At 40.3% G+C, this 19,617-nt stretch overlaps 1 protein-coding gene across 5 annotated transcripts in view; it reads right to left on the bottom strand.

Moving 5' to 3' along the window:
* TTC7A (tetratricopeptide repeat domain 7A) overlaps positions 1–19,617 on the bottom strand; it is a 183,307-nt gene that overhangs the window by 60,322 nt on the left and 103,368 nt on the right. For all 5 annotated transcript variants that reach the window (XM_069800322.1, XM_069800326.1, XM_069800323.1 and 2 more), the window contains one exon: positions 1,804–1,920. In XM_069800322.1, the coding sequence (XP_069656423.1) occupies positions 1,804–1,920 (117 nt within the window). The remainder of the gene's footprint in view (positions 1–1,803; positions 1,921–19,617) is intronic.

Genomic DNA, 19,617 nt, shown 5'->3' with positions numbered 1-19,617 from the left:
TGCAATTTAATGGTGTAGGCGATCAACTGCCGATTGAACTAGTAAAGAGTATAGGGTGCAACAACTCTCAATTTTATGTAAATACAGGCTTCTCTTTTCCAAGAGAAAAATGTCTGTGTCCAAGTCTCATTGGTAAGAATTCCCCTTAAGTTCCTTTACAAGGCCAACCAGGAATATTTTACATATTTGTTAGCTGATACTGCTGCCATTTGCTTAATACAAGGGGCTTCCCGGATCATCAAATCCAGCCTAAAACTGCAGGTACCAAGTTCATTCTTGTTACCTTTCCAGCAGTACTTCCCAATAGAAAATGATTTATGATGTATTTTTTGAGAAAGACAAAAAGTCCCACTGGAAATAGCAGTGAAATACACATTTAAGAGATCCTAAAAGCAAAAGCAAAGCCATTTATTTTGTTTAGGCTTCTATGGCTAAAGCTTATAAGAAGTCTCTAAAGCTATCACATCTTGGGTTTTTAAGTATAACAGCCAAAGCACAGCTTGGGATCTGAATGCAGTCCAAATGGCCGAACTATCCATTTGTCTGTTTTCCAATGTACTCTCTTCAGTCTCAGAGTTGCAGCCCCCCCTAGCAAGAGTAAATCTTAGTCATAATTGTTCAGTGTGAATTTGATCAGCTTCATGAGGACTACTCACGCGTATAAAGATTATTCATGTGAGAGGTACATGACTGAATCTTTAGCTAAAGAGACTAAGGCCTAAGGAAATCAATGATTCCAGCCTGTAAGAAACCATTTCTCTGCTGCTATGTAAATATCTTGATTTTTGTGTTTGGTCTGCTGCTCATTAGCTAAAGCAACAAGGAATTACTAATAATCCCTCAAGGACAATTTGTATACAGACATGCAGCATTCTGTACATACACTTCTGGTGTTTATAAAGTTTATGTAAATGCATACAGAAATTGGGGAACAATACAAGCTTCATCAGTTTGCTGTCGTGACTGTTGCCATCAAGCATGCTGTCCTTCCCTTCAGACACAACCTCTATGGACATTACAGGTGAGAGATAAGTACAGTCTTGGGATAACATTCCCAAGACAGCTGTACAGTGGTATCATAACTAGGACAATATCCAAAGGGTCTGGAAAGGAAGAAAACCCAACCTGGTACCTTTCATACTTTCTGAACTTCTCATTTTAGAGGGGAAGGAGATGAGAGGGAGGGAACAAACAGGGAACCTAGCACTGTTTAAATGCAGATTTATTAGGACAAGGGAAGGGAGAAAGATGCTACATCCTTCAGTCCTTTCCTTGCCCTGTTAGGACCAGGCTATGCTACTGGCATGCAACCACAGCATATGATAGAGTCTTAGCCGTGTGCCTTTCCTTGGCTTACTCAGTTCAGGACTGTGTCACCCCCTCACATTCCTGGGTGCCAACTACTGCAGACTCTGAGCAATAACTCATGGATGCTCAGCACTTTGGGGGGGGGTGGGGGGCGGAATCTGCCCTCCATTCTGGACATCTGAATAAGGATAGAGATATTTAGACATTCAAATCAGAAACCCTTGGTTCAAACTCCTTCTTCCATCTTAAAATATTGAGGTTTGGTTTTGTTGCGGTTTTTTTGTTTTTTTGTTTTTTTTTTTTTTTTTTTAAATCATGGCTATTAAAATCTTGCGCTTGTTTTTAATCACAGCTAGAAATATTACTTATGTTTCTTTTTAAACAGTACTGTTTATTACCCTTTCTGCAAAATAACTTAAGTATCTAGACAATTAAAGAAAATAACTGCATCTCCATTATGAAATCTGAACTTGTTAGACAGTGGAAAAATCCTACCTGTGCTGTAAAACATTATATACCATCTGCCACATCTGCAACATATGTCTGCATGTCACCAGAGCCTCTTCAGGTCCTTTATGTATCCATTCCAGTTTTACTTTGGTGAAGAGTAAGCTGCAAGATGAAAAAGAATAATTTCTATTTTATTGGCATCTCATAAATGTGGAGAATCAGTATCACTCTAGCGAGATCCTGGCAGCCAGCATTTTTACTTGCCTTGTATGTGCAGCAATAAAAGAAAACACTGTAGCACAAAACATTTCATTTGGCTCAACTTTGATTCCCCACACGGAGATGAGGGGATTAACAATCTTTCTCAGCTGCAGTCAAATTTGCGTCACAAAGCTGGCAGGACAGTGTTAAAAGCAATGCAATGCAAAGCTAACAAGGTGAAACATAAAATGAATCTCATTTTATTTTGGACATTAAAAACAGAATAAAACCGAATTGCCTTAATACATATGCCAGGCTCTTTTCTTAGTCTGGCATCTTCTTATAGCACTGGCTTATATAACACATTTCAGACAAAAACCCCAACACACTTAATACACGCGGGCAATTATGTAACGCTTCACACGAAGGAAATGCCCTTTTTTAACCTCAGCTGGCAATCATCTCATCCCCCTAGGCAAGACAGCTGATAGCCCTTGTACATTCTTGTTCTAGGTAGTGTAACTCCTGCTACTATTCTTATACCTAGAGAATATGTACTTGCACAGACCACTGGAATTCAGCAGAATTAGGTCAAACAGAGGTTAGAAGACAGGTTCGGCAATTACACAACCTACCACTTGCTGCTAGCATGGCTTTTAACACCATCCTTCACGATGCCCGTTATATTTTTTTAACTGCCAAGATGATTGAATTTATTTCTGATTTACTAATGTAAATTTACTTCTCTGCTTTAAATGTTTTCATTTTGAATTAGCTCAATATGGCTAGCAATTAATCCACTGGATGCACATGTATGTACATATATGCGTACAACATTAACAGCTGAACGTTGAAAATCGTAAAACCAGTTTTGTGGATGTGACTTGCAGGCTCCTGGGGAATCCAAACAGCTTCAGAAAGAGAGAACAGCAACTGCATAGATGACGTTACAGAAGACTTTGCAGCTGAGTAAGAGATCCTTCACTTGCAATAATTAGAAATCTGCAGCCAAGACTCTGGTACATATCTACAGTAATGTGCTAAAATGGTAGTCCCATTCTGCACTAACAAACATCAGAGGTTTTTTCCAGGAGGGCAGGAAGGGAAGTCACCAATATATAGCCCAACTGTATCCACTGCTATAGCGAAGTCTGCTCATGGCTGCAGCTACAATTTGACCTCACAGGACAAGCATTCAACTAAATTTCCCAGGTACAAACTTAGGCTAGGAAAGGAAGATCAAGATTCATAATCAAGGGAATTTGTCTTTGTCTTTTACTATTTTATATCCCTACTCTATGTTTACCTTTGATTTTCTTGTTACTGATCTGAGCAAAACAAATACTAATTAAAAACATCCCCTGCTCTTAAAGATGCTGACCCCCTAACTGAAAGGAAGTGCCCTTATTATGATTCAGGTAGTTATTTTTGGGCTAGATCCATGGACTGATCAAAAATTTTGCTGGGACAAAGAATATAACAGTAGACGCACTCTTAATAAAAATGAGACTGATTCTAAGGAGTGGTTAGCAATGGAAACTGGTCAGTGATGCATGCTGCTCTGTATCCTTTAGTTAACTGGGCTCATAAGAACAAAGCTTGTTTTAATACAACAGAATATAGAATCAGTCATTCAGGGGCAAGAATACATACCACACTAGAAAGATGGGAGGTTATACCCTGGAGTGCAACAGTATTATAAAAGATAGCTTCATGAACATGAGCTTCCTGAACAACAATGCAGTTAAGAGGTGAAGCAACCCTTAGCATCCATATATGGAAGCACAATCAAGTAGGAGCTGGAAGATGTGGTTATTCTTGTTCACAGCATCAGCAAGACACTTACTACAATCCTGTTTCTAGTTAACTCCAAAAGATGACTAAAAATGGGATGAGGTTCAGAAAAAGGTTATGGCAAGTGATCCAAGGGCTAGAAAAACATATTTCGTCACAGGGTTAAGAAGCTCAGCTTATTTGGTTTAACCAGGAAGCAGCCAAGAAATTATTTTGCCCCAGCCTGCAAGCACGTACATGGAGAAGCATCTAATTGTAGAGTCTTTGATCTAAAAGAAAAGGTATCAGAAAATCCAAGGATTTATTGGAAGCTGAAACTAGTCAAATGCAGATTTATAGGTAAATGCAGACACATAACTATCAAAGAAAATAATCTTGCAGCAGCTACGTTGTGTGCACAGTAAATTCTGTAGTATTTAAAGCCTTTTTAGCAAGACAGGATAACATCCAGAAAGCAATGGTAATGCACAAACAGAAGCTATGGGTTTGATGCATAGGCTTGTGAGCAAGCTTCTTTGGACTGTGCTGTGCAGAGGGGTGAGACTGCATCATCACCTTCCTTCTGGCAATTACTCTATCAAAAATATTCTACTAGTCCAAGAAACAACAACACTGAACAATCGATCCTATTTTAAGCATGCAGAATATTTTTTAAACCACTACAAACTTTCAAAATGAAAGACCTTGTAAAGCACTGTATGACCCTCCTTGCAGCAGAAGAGTGGTGGTCAAGGAGCCTCAGGCCTAGAGAACAGTCGTATTACATCCCTTATTAACTCCACGCTTTTCAGTGCTCTAAGATACCACTCTTAATGAAATAGAAGAATATAGGAAAGAAGACTCTATTAGCAGTCAAACTACTATACGGGAGGGTTATATTAACGGTTCCTTCTCCCTTTCAGATTAGTAGGGATATAGATGGCTTAGTTATCAGCAGGCAATTAAAATCACTACATACTATATTTAAACATTGCAGTTAAACATTAAAAAGACAAGCACATCAAGTTCTTCTCTCCATTACTCTGCTGTTTACTGCTTACAGTGAGTATATGTCAACTTCTTTGGGTGAAGATGCAATGTTCTATCTCAGCAGAGAGAACTAGTGAAACATAGGAAAAAAGCTAATCTCTCACAAAAACATAATGAAGCCTCAGCATAGTATTATCACCAGTTATAAGGCATAGACACACAAAGGTTAATAATAAAAAAAAAAAAAAAAATCACGCAACTTTAGCAACTGTCTCTGCAGTGCAACACTACCAGATCTCGGATACATCACACGCTATTAGCTGTTGTGGTAGTTCACCTTTGCAGTAGCGCTACTCACATTATTGCGTAATAATATAATGAACCAAACCAAAAGGCAAATAGGAAGAATGTAAGTGGCAAAAGGAATCAAACCATACTGACAGCAGTAGTGAACAACACAATTAAACATGATTATTAAAAGGTGGAAATACAATCAGTGCATTAGGTCACATATACTATATGCTGTTTGTGTTTCTCAGCTTCTAATAGGTTTTGTAACAGCAAAACCAGATAAATAAAAATATAGGAAAACCACTAAAGTAGATGACACAGTATCACTTATCTCAAGCTTATTTTATTACTGAGATAGCACTCTTGCTACAAATAATTTGAAATCTAATGGGTATTGCGTCATATCAGTGTCTGCACACAACTCTAAGGCCTAAATAAAAGATACATATGCACAGATCTCACCTCATCATATTTTCTTAATATCATTTTACTGTACTTTTGTATGATGCTTGTAATATTAAGCAGAGCAGACTCTTAAAGAGATTCAATGCATAAAAATAGCCCCAGTATTATCAATACAGTCATTGGTAATTCCATTAGCCTCTGAAAATGAAAACAGAGTGATTTGGGCTAAAGCAAACACATAAAAATTCTACTAAATAAGCATAGGGAAAGAAAGCAAAAAATCTACAAATCATTCTTGTAATGTGTATAATGTCAGGGACAGTAACAATGGAAAATAACCAGTGCTTATTCTTGATACTGGACTCTAAGCTCCCTCTCAGAAGAGGTTTTCTTCTATTGTGTACGTGGACAGTATGCAAAAGCTTCTATTCCCTGATGTAACGTCAGGTTACTGCCACAAGCAAACATACATAACTATCACAGTAACATTAACTCTGGCAAATTAGAATCTGTATACAGTTGACTTTGCTGAAATATGAAGGTCTGCAAATTCAAAATTAGGTTTCCCAAATATCAAAATTCCAGCAGTATGACAGAAATATCACTGTAATATGCCACACATTGACAAAAAAGCAGGGACTGCAATACTGGAAGGCCTATGAAAATTTTCAGCAGCAAGCAAGCTACTTTGGTTGTTTTCAGGAGGTATTCAACATTTGTCTTCATAAACACTAATTTCGGCTGCTGATACTCACCATGTCTCAAGGTCTGGACAAATACACCTACCGAGCTCTCCTGAGAGTCTTCTAATCCTACATGGCTAAATGCTCAGCCTTTAAGTTCTTTAATATTACCCATGAAGAAAAGAGGCAGTTCTTTCCTGAGGTTTAACAGTTAATACTTACTATCAGAAGGTTTCACATGTGCATATGGTATACCATAAATGCGTATAAGGACATCTGTGGAAGAAGTTGTAAGTTGCTCTGTTTAGTAATAACCTATTGACTACTTTATGGATGCTCTAAGACTGTATAAAGATTTATTAATCAGTTAATTATTGGAACTTTTCAAAGCTCCTTTAAATGGCATTTTTAGTATCAAATGTAGCTCATATCAAATGTAGCTCTTTAACTACACGTTTATACAGCAACACAATAGAATCTCTGTGCCCTACCATCTGACAAGTGATAAATAATGCTAGTACTATAACAAACAATAACACATTCCACTCGTTTCAAGGTTGAGAGACTAAATTAGGAACAATGATTATTATATAGTCATTTATCTATATGTTTTGCTATATATTTTGCCATTCACTGGCTGCTTATAAATCCCTCCAGTTTTTCAGAGCTTGTCAGCAGCTGCTCAAAGATCTACATGTCTTTGAGCTTTACCAGATCAGGGCCATCATTCCCCAAGTCTTTCATTATTTACCCAGATTTGCCTACCTACACACACAGCTGCTGGGTTATTTTGGATTTTGAATACAAAAGGAAACAAAACAAAACACCCAAACCAGCAGCAATATGTCCCAATTCACAGAGACAATTGTGTATATTAGCATGAAGATGCTGAACTTCTGCAACTAATAGTTGCACTTTCTTTCTTTCATTAAATGACAGGATGCATGTGCCTGTTTGTTTGTGTATGTTTACAGACATTTGCCTGGAGAGAGAAACCAGAATCTTAGTCACAGCTCCAAGGACAGCAGATGCACTTTATCCAGTGACTGACTGATGGGGTGTTGGAGCAGCATGCAGGTGCCCAAGTGCCACTGGACAGCAGAGACCAGCTCACCCTCCTACCTCTTTGAAGCCCAGATAAACATTCCATACCAGCTCCAATGAAAAGCAGGGGAATGCCACAACCTGAATGGGTAGATGGCCTGAAGATACTCTCTGAGAAACTGCGAGGTATGGATTCAAACACCCAACATTTTCATCACTGAACTCTTGAATTAGTTTCTTCCCCTTGGATACAAGTGGATACAGGACATAGACTGATCTAACAGAGCTGGAAAGAGGATGGAGGAGACAAGAAGAATGATGAAAGTTTTGGAATGCTTTTGATATATGGAGATAAACAGACTTCTCAGCCTGGAAATGACAGGTTTATAAAATCATGAATAGCATGAAGAAAATCAGGAAATCAAAGCACTCTGTCTTGTTTCAATGAAAGAAGTAAGGAATATCCAATAAAGCAATCAAGCAGTGGATTTAAAATGAGCAAATTAAGTGCTTTTTCATACAACGCTAAAGTAAAGTGCAAACCCCATTGCTACAGGATGTTCTGGAGCAGACATATAAATAGGTTCAAAAAGGGATCAGATAAATTCACAGATGACAGGCCCATCAGGGGCATTAACACAACTTGATGCAACCTCTGGCTCCAAAAGCCTCTGAACCACTCAGCTGACAGAAGCGGGGATGACATATGAGGGGTAGGATCATCCTACTGCCACGTTTCTACCTGCTTTTCACTGTGCATTCACCAGATACCCTGCTGAAGCCAGACAAGCCCTTAGTTTGATCAAGAATGGCCACTCTCGCATTTTGATACGGTTGAAATGTGATTGCAGCCCATGTTCTTTTTATAACCCAGATTGTCTGGTCTTGTCTGCCAGTATGAGAGGACAGTGTATCTGGAACTGTAGTATCTTCACAGCAAATTAGCTGCTCAGTTTACCAGTTGCTGAGTTTAGCTTCAGTGGCGAGTCACCTATACAAGCCAATTAGTTAATGTATACTCTTTCACCATAACCATTATGGTTTCATTAACCTTCCTAGAGCACCCGCTAAAGCCCTAGTGACGTTATCAATAAGAAAAAAAGTTGGCAAAATTGGAAAGCTGCTTTTAATCTCCTGCATTTTTGTTGATAAAATCAACATCAAAGTTGCTGTCTTCTCAAATAACTCAGTGCTTCTTGCAGTCTCCTGACATTTAAGGGCACATTCTCTAGTTAAATTAATGCCAGCAATGCTGACTGCAACCTCCTTTTATAACTTCATACTGTGCCATGTTATCTATCACTTTACCTACAAAAATAAATTGATCATATACTTTTACAGACATACAGCTCTTTTTTTTTTCTTTTTTAACGGCTCCCTGCCCATTTATCCCCCAATACGAACAAAAAATAAAAACAGGGAGCCTAGTAGCATATCCAAAGAACTGTTGATTTCATCTTCCCAGCTCAGGAAAACTAGCCGACTCAGAGCTGACATCTTATAAGAATGTCCTGCTCAGAGCCCCAGTCTTGCATGACAACAGCAAGTCAGCTAACTTTGTTCCATGAACTATAACTGCAACAGCACAGCAGTGGGTGAGAACAGTTTCCAGAGAGGTCGATTCTAAGCTATTTAAAAGTTTACACGCTGAAGACAATTTGTGAGGCTTAGTCTTATGACATGAGGCACCTAAAAGGCTCTTGCTCGCAGAGGAGGGAAACAGAAGAAGAGGTGACCAGAAAAGCTAAGACTGCAGCCCAACCTGTCAGAGACTGCACAGCAAAAACAAAGGAGTGGCCACTGGCAGGGCTCAAGCTCTGGGTGTTTTTTCTTGGACTGCCTCCTCCTGCAAGCTGCAGCTTGTACGTGATCGCAGAAGGGCCTCCTGTCAGTTAGGTGAAGGTCCTGCCGATGGACTACATTACTACATTGCATATCTCTGCATGGACCCAAACGTCACTTCCCAAGACAAACATGTTTGCAGCCAGTCCAGCAACCTCATGCACCTATTTCAGCATTCAGGTCCATCAGATTCTCTTGTGATACAGAGGGCAAGTATCAGTCAATGTTGATGTGGCCCATCCCGAAACTGCCACTTATATTGGAAGGAGGTCTTTTAACAAACCCCCTTTATCCACTAAACCCAGGCAGGTTGTCACTTGAAGGAAAACCAACAATTAACTAACAGTCTGCTGAAAGAAAAAGCACACTGATTTGCTGGGGGTGGGGAAACACTGAAAGCCTTCCTTGTCTTCACCTTCTTCAGAATCAAGCCATAACTAGTCATACCCAAGAAAAGAAGGCACCAAAAAAAAGGTGATCAGAATTATTCTCTCCTTTCCTTTTAGTTAGATCATTCATTTTGAATCCCAGACTTGTGGTATATTGCTTTTTGTTAAGAATGCAGGAATCAAGCAAATTGTTAGCAGAGCTGATAAAACCTCTTCTCTCACCCTGTGTTACATAGGATCCTTTAGGTGATACACCTGAAAAGAGTTTTTATCTTCCTCTCACCCTGATGAGGAACTGGCAAGAAAATGATTTTGTGCCATCACAAATCATATGTATTTCAGTCCATATCTTGCCTGAATAAAGACAAAAATAATTTTCACAATTATAAGTTTTACAGCAAAACCTGGAAAAAAAGTTTCTGGTTTTGCTATGCAGAGTGTTTACATCAAGTTTTTATATGTAATTTCCCTCTCCAAGCACAGTGCATTAGAATTTCCCTTGCAACACTTCAGAAGATGTTAATCTGAGGTTTAATTTGCAAGTGACCCCCCCATGTTTTGTTGTGAATTGTTTTTTCTCTGACAGGCTCCACTTACACAGAGTACTCCCCATTGCACTGGACACTGCAGGAGCATATCTGAAAGCTGGGACCAGGTCTCAAGCATCCAAGGCTAAGAGCTTAGAGGTCTACCTCCTATTTAATTTCAGTCATGAATTCAGTAGCAGTTCAATGCATAGCTTCTCCAGCAGATGCGAGCCCTGGCACTTAAATTCAGGTGACTCTGTGGTGCAGTATCTCATTTATGGGTGGAAACGGACACCTACATGGCAACGTGCAAATGTCAGTGCAATCTCAGAGGTGTACTGGAAACTGTGGTCCACTGTATTTCACCCGTGGTGGCCGTGTGGCCAACATCCGATAGACATGGGAGAGCCATGCTCTGTTTCTTGCTCTCACATGGCTTCTTGGCCAGTCTTGGTCAAGTCACTTCAGCTCCTTATGCTTCAATTCTTCTAACTGCAGAGCAGATAACGTGAATGACCTCTGCAAAGCATTCGGAGAACTAGGTTCTTCATCATTGCCTTCCCCATACCCTTTACATTTGATCTCTTAATGCTGGTGCTCTCAACTTTAGTGTTATTTGTGGACAGGAAGGAAAACAGGTTGAGTTCCTCTGTAACTGACATCACTTTTAAAACATCTTCTCATCTGTTGGGCTTGGTTCTTCAGAATTTCATCAGATGTGCCCCCGGGTAAATCCAGCCAGCCCTGATTAAATAGGAATTAATCTGGAAGGGCAGAGCTGAGAACTATCATGCTGTCACAACCACTGGAATAACTCTTGATTTACAGAAACGGAAAAGGAAGCAAGGCCTAGGGTCTCTAATTGCTGAGCTGAGATCCTGCCAGACAATAAAAGAGCATTAACAGGACTAAGCTGAATTACTTAATATGCTGCCAATATTCCTTTCCACAAAGACTGCAGAACTGGATGCTTCACTTACACTTCTAAACTGTTGTATTTTTCAGAAAAGCTTCTAGGACATGCAGTTTAGGCAGCTTTTAGAGGAAAGGATACCAGGACTCTGGCTAATAAAGTAACATTCAACATCAACCTCCAAGTCACCTCAATCTGCAACCAAGAACACACCTTCTGTCTGCAAAGGTATGTCAGAATCCTGATTCACATATTTAAAATAGAGTAAAATACCTCCTAATTAACCTAGTGTCAAGGTAATAAAAAGTGATAGCATATTGATATTATGGTTGCATAAATTATGCAACAAAATACAGTAAAGCAGAAGCCCCCTAGAGGATTAATAAAACATTTTTACCCAACTTGACACATTTATGAAATCTTGTGTGTAACTGATTGTCGTGGTTTAACCCCAGCCAGCAACTAAGCACCACACAGCTGCTCACTCGCTCCCCCACCACTCAGCAGGATGGGGGAGAAAATTGGGAAAAGAAGTAAAACTCGTGGGTTGAGATAAGAATGGTTTAATAGAACAGAAAAGAAGAAACTAATAATGATAATGATAACACTAATAAAATGACAACAGCAATAATAAAAGGATTGGAATGTACAAATGATGCGCAGTGCAATTGCTCACCACCCACCGATCGACACCCAGCTAGTCCCTGAGCGGCGATCCCCTGCCCCCACTCCCCCCAGTTCCTACACTAGATGTGGCGTCACATGGTATGGAATACCCCGTTGGCCACTTTGGGTCAGCTGCCCTGGCTCTGTCCTGTGCCAACTTCTTGTACCCCTCCAGCTTTCTCGCTGGACTAAACACTACTTAGCAACAACTGAAAACATCAGTGTTATCAACATTCTTTGCATACTGAACTCAAAACATAGCACCGTACCAGCTACTAGGAAGACAATTAACTCTATCCCAGCTGAAACCAGGACACTGATACTTGGAGCCAACAGTCTGAAACTGCATCACACCCCCAGTGTATTAGTAAATTAGAACCACACAAAATTTGGCTTTGCTATAAAAACAATAGGCTTACTGTAAAACAAGCTTTTCTTTTTCAAAATGCATTATGCAATGTTGTTAAACAGACCTCATTTTTTCTATAATTTTATTTTGGGGCAATATTATTTATGCCACTTTGGCACTACTCCAGCAAAACACTTATAAAAGTTCTTCATCTTTAAGCACGAGTAGTCCTGCTGAAGTCAACAAGAAGTCAATTATTCCTTTCCTTAAAACAGCTTGTGCTTAAGAACCTTGGTAGATCCAGCTCTTTATGAGAAGAAGGATTATGAGAGTCTCCCCTAACTGCTTAACTTTGCAGAGGACAAAGCATAAATGCGAGTAACACAAGAAGGGCCAGAGTCTGCCAATATTTAGTGCTCATTGTCTGTGTGTCTCTGCAGAGGTGAAAAAGATGGAAATCAATCTGCCAAACACCACTGAATTTCACTACAGGATACTGGTTCTGGGGCACGTGTGGGCATGTTTCAACCTGGCTAAGACAACCCACCATATACTTATGACAGTTCAGAGGCAGTGCTTTTTATAAGAAGAACTTGTTCAGTAAGATATGGAGGAGCAGGTTTCTATGCCAGCCTGAAAAAAGATGGGGAAAGACATGCTTAAAAGTTCAAAGAAGTGACAGAAGCAAAGACAGACAAAAGCTCCTTCATTTCAGAAAAAAACCCCACATAATCTAGAACAAACCTGTGTTGTGATAAGTATTCAGAAAACTGCTGGCTTCACCAAAGAAAATCCTATAGAAAGAAATAGATATTTTGCTACCAGCAGGAAACACACTTGTCTAAGTCTGCAAACCAAAACCATGATGTAATTGCAGTCTGTGTTAGCACCAGCTGAACACAGCACAGTAACAGCAGCAGGAAGACACAGGAGCATGACCTTTAACGCAGAGCTAGCAATCAGTGTACAGACTCGGGTCTGTACTTCAACAGACAGATGTGCTGAAGATCATGCTACTGCAGTTTCACTCAATCCTTTACTGGCACAATTAAGTTAACCTCACAAAACCTGTGCTTACCATTTGGCTTGACATAGTACACTGACTTACAAAAATTAGACAAAATTGTATTCATGGTAGTGCTGGGTTGCTTTTTCACCACAGACTGTTTTTGGAGATGCACTAAATTTCCTTATGAAGCTCCTTTATAGTTCCTTTTCATCCTGTACAAAGCTAATTGCAGGGTCAAGACTTGGAGCTCTTAATTCCTGTCAGGTTTGGGACCATGCAGACTGGCTTTGGCAACGACGGCACTTTTTGTCACGTTGTTACCCTCCCATACAGTACAGGTTCCCCACAGATGTCAGGCCAGCTGGCTGAACTGATATCGTGATAGCTTTCCTCAACCATTACTCTGAGACAAAATCAAACTCAGGATATAACAGTGAACAGCTCTGTATGTTTCCAGTCATATTGAAAGGCATCACCATGATTTAAATACACACTGGAAGCATAGTCCAACTGACTGTATTTTTTAATAAATCCAGCTTGTTCAATATATGTAGACACACTCTTCTCCAAGATGAGGTATGTGTGCAGCCACATAAGCATTTCAGTTTAACCTAAATATTCTTTGTTTTCGTGGCACAAATATAATTAAACATAAAACAAATCTTCGGATTTTTTCCTAAAAATTTCCCAACTATACACATCAACCCAAGGATACTGCCTACTTACAGAACCCAGTTCCACAGCTTGCATCCTTGACTATTACTTCAGCACAAGGTTTTCCTAGCAGAGACCTGTGCCCAGTTCAGCTGAACACTAATACAGTTCAGGATCGTGCAGGCTGTATTTTAAATATGAAGCTTCATTTCCTAGCCTTGCTGGAAATTGTAACTTCAGTGTTGCACATATGACTCCAGCAGGTGCATCTTACACTGTACAAATAAGCTTAGTCACTGCTCATGAGTAACAAAGAAAAATCAGCTATCTCTCAATCTGTCAGAAATACCTAACAAATTTCAATTAGAACTGCCAACAAAAACCAAAAGCCTCAAGAGAAAGGTGAGAAATACATGCACTGTTAAAAACCCCCTCAAATAAAAAGAGAATCCATGGCAGATTGAGCCTAAAATCAGATTAATGGATTATTTTTCTGCAATATCTATTACATCCCAATGTGACAAATCTTCCAGATGTGCTGAGGAAAGATGACACAATATTATAGATCCCAAGCACTGCATGTGTGATTAAAGAGAATCCTTTGGGAAAACATGTATAGTTACTACCTTTGAAATGTTCAAAAATAGCAATATTTGGCCTTCTTTCAATAACAGCCTGAAAACACACCTCAGTGTAAAACTGCAAATATAATTAAATGATGGACAGAATAAAATAGGCTTGACTGTTGAAAAACAGGTCTTATTTATACAGTACAGTGCAGGTGATAGTATCAGTGGTACAGTTGTGGTTCTTCACCCACAGACTACTGGAAGGTTGGGTTTTTTTTTTTCAGAGAAACAGTCCAGCACTTAGCAACCACTGACCTTTACATATTTTTAATGCCACAGTGCTTTATAAAACTGAACTCTGTTCCAAAATTTAGAGCTAATAGCTGCAATGAAACAGGTAAAAGGAACTAAACATTCAGGGCCAGAGAGTAAGCTAAAGGGAATCAGCTCTGTTCAACTGAAATGAATGGATTTTCATCGTTTTTAAACTAGCTGGAGAGCTGGCACTCAAGCTTCAAGTCAGAAAAGCTCAGGCAGGCTGTCTTCAACTCCCTAAAACTGAGCATGCATCAGATAAATGCAGAAATGAAGTGCAGGGGCAGTGCAGTTTGATCAGCTTGTACCAGCTGACTTCCTACTTTATCCCTTTAAATAAACCATTCATTTGCAGAATTCTAGCCTGCAAATTGAAAAAAAGAAAAAAAAAAAAAAAAAGAAATTAGTTGCTTGAAACATTCCAGTGACTAACCAAAAAAAATCCCCAAACAAACCCCACTAAACCACCCCCTGTTCAGTTCTTCCATAAGGATCCTGCAACTGAAAAAAAGAAATGAACAGAAGCTATGATGAATAGCAAGTCCCAGCCTTTCATAGGGAAAAGCTTTATACTTTCCCTTCTCCTTTGCTGAAAGAAACCTGTGAGGAAATGCCTGGCTTCTGCAGGACTGCCAGTGCCGACTGGCAGAGCAGCCCTGCAGCAGAGCTGCAAGGTGCCTGAGGTCAAACTCTGCATCCCTGTATCTCAGCCAAGAAGGGGGACAGAAAAAGGCTGGACTGAACTCCTTCACACCTGCTCCTGCTGACAGAACACAGTGAAATCCCTGTGTTTATTCTATTTCACATGTCCTATTAATTCAGCACAGAGCTCTCTGCAGAGTAAGAGATCAGAGCACACTAGGATAAATCGGAAGTGTGTATTTATAATCTCTGCTATCTGATAAGTTAGCAGCATGTACCAGTTTTTCCTTGAAATAAGTCTGAAGGGGAGGAACAGATGTCAACCTGAAAGCATGAGTATTATAACTGCCTTGTGTTTTACCATTAGGCATAAAAAAAGCTTTGCATTTATGTATGCCTCTACTTTCCCTCTTAAAAGGCCATCGTGCAAGGCAGCTGTAATTCAGAGCGCACAATCTAATTTCTATTTCCTTTCCTTTCTAAACCAATATATCCAAAACACAGGTATAGTGTTCCTCTCCATTCCCACCATACCGGAGGCATTGTATTTGCATTATTATGTCCACACCTTTCCTGAAGTACCTTGCTGAAAGGATATCCAAAGTCACTGTGCAGAACTCCTTACGCCAAGGCAACTGAAAGCACTCGGGCTCTCTGCTGACCTGATTGGTAGTTTTGCCTCTGGAAGGCTTAACAGAGCCTGTCATTATGTATGTGATACATGCTACCATAATTAATTCCCCTCAGGGAACGACATCCAGATGAAGCACGGTTCAAATACACAGCATACACCTGAAATTTGACATTTTGAATCAGATTCCTAATACCTAAGATGCATCCATGGAAGATCTGACATTTTTATTTTCCTTGAGTGTAGATACATGGCATAAACTAAAACCTGTCATAGAGACTGGCTTAAAAACTGTTGAAACATACAGATAAAAATCAGTGTTCTTTGTTCTTGAACAAATTTGATTTAATTCATTAGAAATCCAGAAGGTGTTTACAATTACCATGTGCCATTTAATATAAGATGAAGTAATAGCTTCCTTCAGCCTTAGTGGAAAAGATTCAGAGCTGTAATCCTTTTTCAAATAATTACCGTGTTCACCAGGCTTCAGCATAAGATGACTCCAAGCAGAAGAGAAATGGAGAGACTGGATATGAAAGCCTCAGTATATACACACACCAAGCTGAAGGGTGATGAGAGCACTTTACAGGCGTTTGTCAAGTCACAGGCCTGAATTATGCTAAAATTAGAACTGCGAGGGAAGGGCTAGAACACGTGAAAGTATCAAGTCCATATACCACCTAAAAGGGTCTTTGGAGAAAAAAAGAAGTAGGGAGGGTGGGTAGTGATGCTGACTGGGTGAGGCAGCTCCTCAAAGCTACAGCAGTGAATTAATGCTTTCACACATATAACCTGTGGTTTTGACTCAGCCATGAGCTGCTTTGTGTGGCTACCCAGGGAAATGAGCTTGTGGAGAGGGGAAAGTTAGTAGCTGACATAAAGAGCTGGCACAGGTTACTGCTACCCCGCCTCATGAAGCATGTATGAGTATTTCACTTGTGCAATTCCAGGACAGTGCAACTATATCCTTACTCCGGATAAACTATAGTGTTTGCTACCCAGTGCTTAAGGGAATTCTGCATCAGTTTGCATGAATGATTCTCTCCAACAGAAATGAGGAGCGGCTGATGGAGCTGGGGCTGTTTAGTCTAGAGAAGAGGAGGCTGAGGGAAGACCTTATCGCTCTCTACAACTACCTGAAGGGGGGTTGTAGTGCGGTGGGTGCTGGTCTCTTCTGTCAGGTGGCTGGAGACAGGACAAGAGGAAATGGCCTCAAGTTGAGGCAAGGGAGATTTAGGTTGGATATTAGGAAAAACTTCTTTACTGAAAGGGTTGTCAGACATTGGAATAGGCTGCCCAGGGAAGTGGTTGAGTCACCATCCCTGGAGGTATTCAAAAAGCGCGTAGACAAGGCACTTCAGGACATGGTCTAGTGGGCATGGTTGATGGTTGGACTCGATGATCTTGAAGGTCTTTTCCAACCTAAATGATTGTATGATTCTAAATGGCAACATAAAATCCAACATGCTGACTAAATAGTACTGCAAATTACATCCTTGAGGTCAATTCCTGTACAGAGTATTCAGGACAGCACTCAGTAAATTTCTTGGACATCTTTTTCCTGGAGGCCCTAGAGAAGTTAGTAAATGCACAAACATGTGAGCTGCAGTGCACTTTTAGCATGAATGAGACAGAGAATGAATTAATTTGCAGAAACATCAGCTCTGCTGGAAGCTGACAGATTCTTTAATGCATCAGATTTGTGATTGCTTATGGCATGACTGATTTTTCTTTTTCCCTGTGTGTTTTTCTTCCACTTTGTTCCTTATTTATAATGAGGTTCTACAGTAGCTACAGTTGGCAGACTTGATATCGATACAAGCCATCCCATTAAATTTTCCCCAATCCCCTTCTTCTCCCACTCTATGCCAAGATCACAGCTCTATCTGTCAGGTCTCTCCGAGTATAAATTTATTTTTCAGATAATACCTGTCATTCAGTCAGCCTCAATGCAGAATTTTTAGTGTGATTCCAGTTACCCATACAGTTTCATTTCTCCACTGAAAACTGTAAATAATAATGTAATGTGTCTGATTCACTCAAATCTGGTGAAGTCTGCTTCAGTGAACCCTGCAGATCCATGTATTCCAGACTGCCATCTCTTCTGAACAGTTTGCTGTTTCCAATGGATACAAATTCTGATATTTATATTCAGAATTACAAACAATGGACAACTGAAGCGTCAAGTACAAAACCACCACTTTTGCAAAGCCACTGCATCACAAGCACCGTAGTACATAAATTCCCAAGTCCATAAAAGCTACCATCTAGACAGTACTTAAGTTGTAGAACACATCATCTACTTGGTTTGCTCCGTAAAACAGTTCTGTAGAAGTTAACCCAGCAAAGACTACCCTGGGAAATGGATTCAACTGAAATATTTTACCTCTCTCTGTAAGCTGTGTGTTCCCTCTTATTAAACCAGCTAATCACCTTGATGGGGTAGCCTGGCATGGCTTGGTACAGCTCTGCACCACTGCGAACTGCTCCATCCCAACTTAAGATACTGTACTTCAATGCGGGCAGCATCTGCAGCAGCACATAGGAGAGGCTCTGTTCAGATATAGCACCCCTCTCTGCCTAAACTGTGTAACTGTGAGGCTCCCTGTGTAACCGAGAAAACAGAGCCAGGGCACTGGACTCACCCCTCCCTCTCCTCTCTCATGGGCTGTGTCTCAGGACACATCCATGTGACAAATTTTTCTTTTGCTGCCATAAATAAAAGTTAAACTGCAACTTACCTTGTCAAATGAGTCATTCCACGGTTTATTTTTGCTACTCAGGAAGCAGGCCCAAATTACAAGAGTGAAAGAAATATTATGACTGCTCTAAGTTGTGTCTTCACTTGGGTCCTCAGCCAATTTTTCTTAAGTTTTAGAGTGCAGACCAGTCTCCAGAGCACCTACAACTACTTTTTATGAGCACAGTGGACTGGCAGAAGAAGGAAGGCACAACCTTAGCAGCAGCGATTACAGCTACGTCTCATGCCCCTCTATCCACAGAACTGAGCTACACCGGCTGCTGTATTGCAAACTGTTTTGAACACTACCACTACCCTGCAGGGAACTATGATCTACCATTTTGGGAATTTTGTTCAAGAGAATCCAAGGCATGAACCTGTCCAGTCCAGAAGCATTAGTCTGTGGACCACAAATCACAAGCACAGTTATGCAGGAGACATCGGGCAGAAACTGCTGTGCTCTTAACAGCTGCTATGCAAGAACACAAAGTTAAATGCTCTCAGGAAAACAACACAAACTGATGTGACACAGAATGAAGCCTGAGACTTACTGCCTATGCTAATTAACTCATCCTATTATTAATTTATTAAAACAGAGAGAAAGGCAAAAGTTGAGTTTTTCATTAACAATCCTAACTAGAACTGTGCAGCAAAGATGGAAAACCCAGCCAGTTCTACTAATTTTAGAATGTTTCTGTTATGGGATTTAGTGCTGTAGCTGATAGGGTGAGTAAAAAAAATATCTTTCCAGCCATCAAATGAAAAGAGATGGATTCAGTTATATCTGGCCAGCTTTCCCTAACATGTTTGTAGCTGTGTGCTCCCCTCTGCCCCAACCTGACCTGTATTTCCCGTAATCCTTATCAAGTGATAACCACCAGTGGTTGGATATGTCTGGTTGTGATGGCTGCATCTGGCTCAAAAGTGGATTTGGGGGAGACAGAGAACAACACAATAGCCAAGGGCTAATTTGAACAATGCGCCCACCTAATCACAGTGCTGGTTGATGTCCAACTCCAGCCAAATTTGGAAGAAGCTAACATCTGTAGCTGGTATGCAAATGTGACTGAGTCAATTATCTTACTCCATAAATAGTGGTCAGCCCAGGGCCCACTGAGCTCTCCTGCATGGCAGCGGGTTGCATGCCAGGATCTGCCCTTGAACAGAGATGCCTCTGAAGGTTACTCCTCGAGGTTGAGAGAATCGTGCCACAACAGATTCTCGGT

Source organism: Haliaeetus albicilla, chromosome 13 (genome assembly GCF_947461875.1).
Source record: "Haliaeetus albicilla chromosome 13, bHalAlb1.1, whole genome shotgun sequence".
NCBI classification, from domain to species: domain Eukaryota; kingdom Metazoa; phylum Chordata; class Aves; order Accipitriformes; family Accipitridae; genus Haliaeetus; species Haliaeetus albicilla.
Note: the sequence above shows the minus strand (reverse complement) of the source record. Positions and strands in the feature narration are given on the sequence as shown.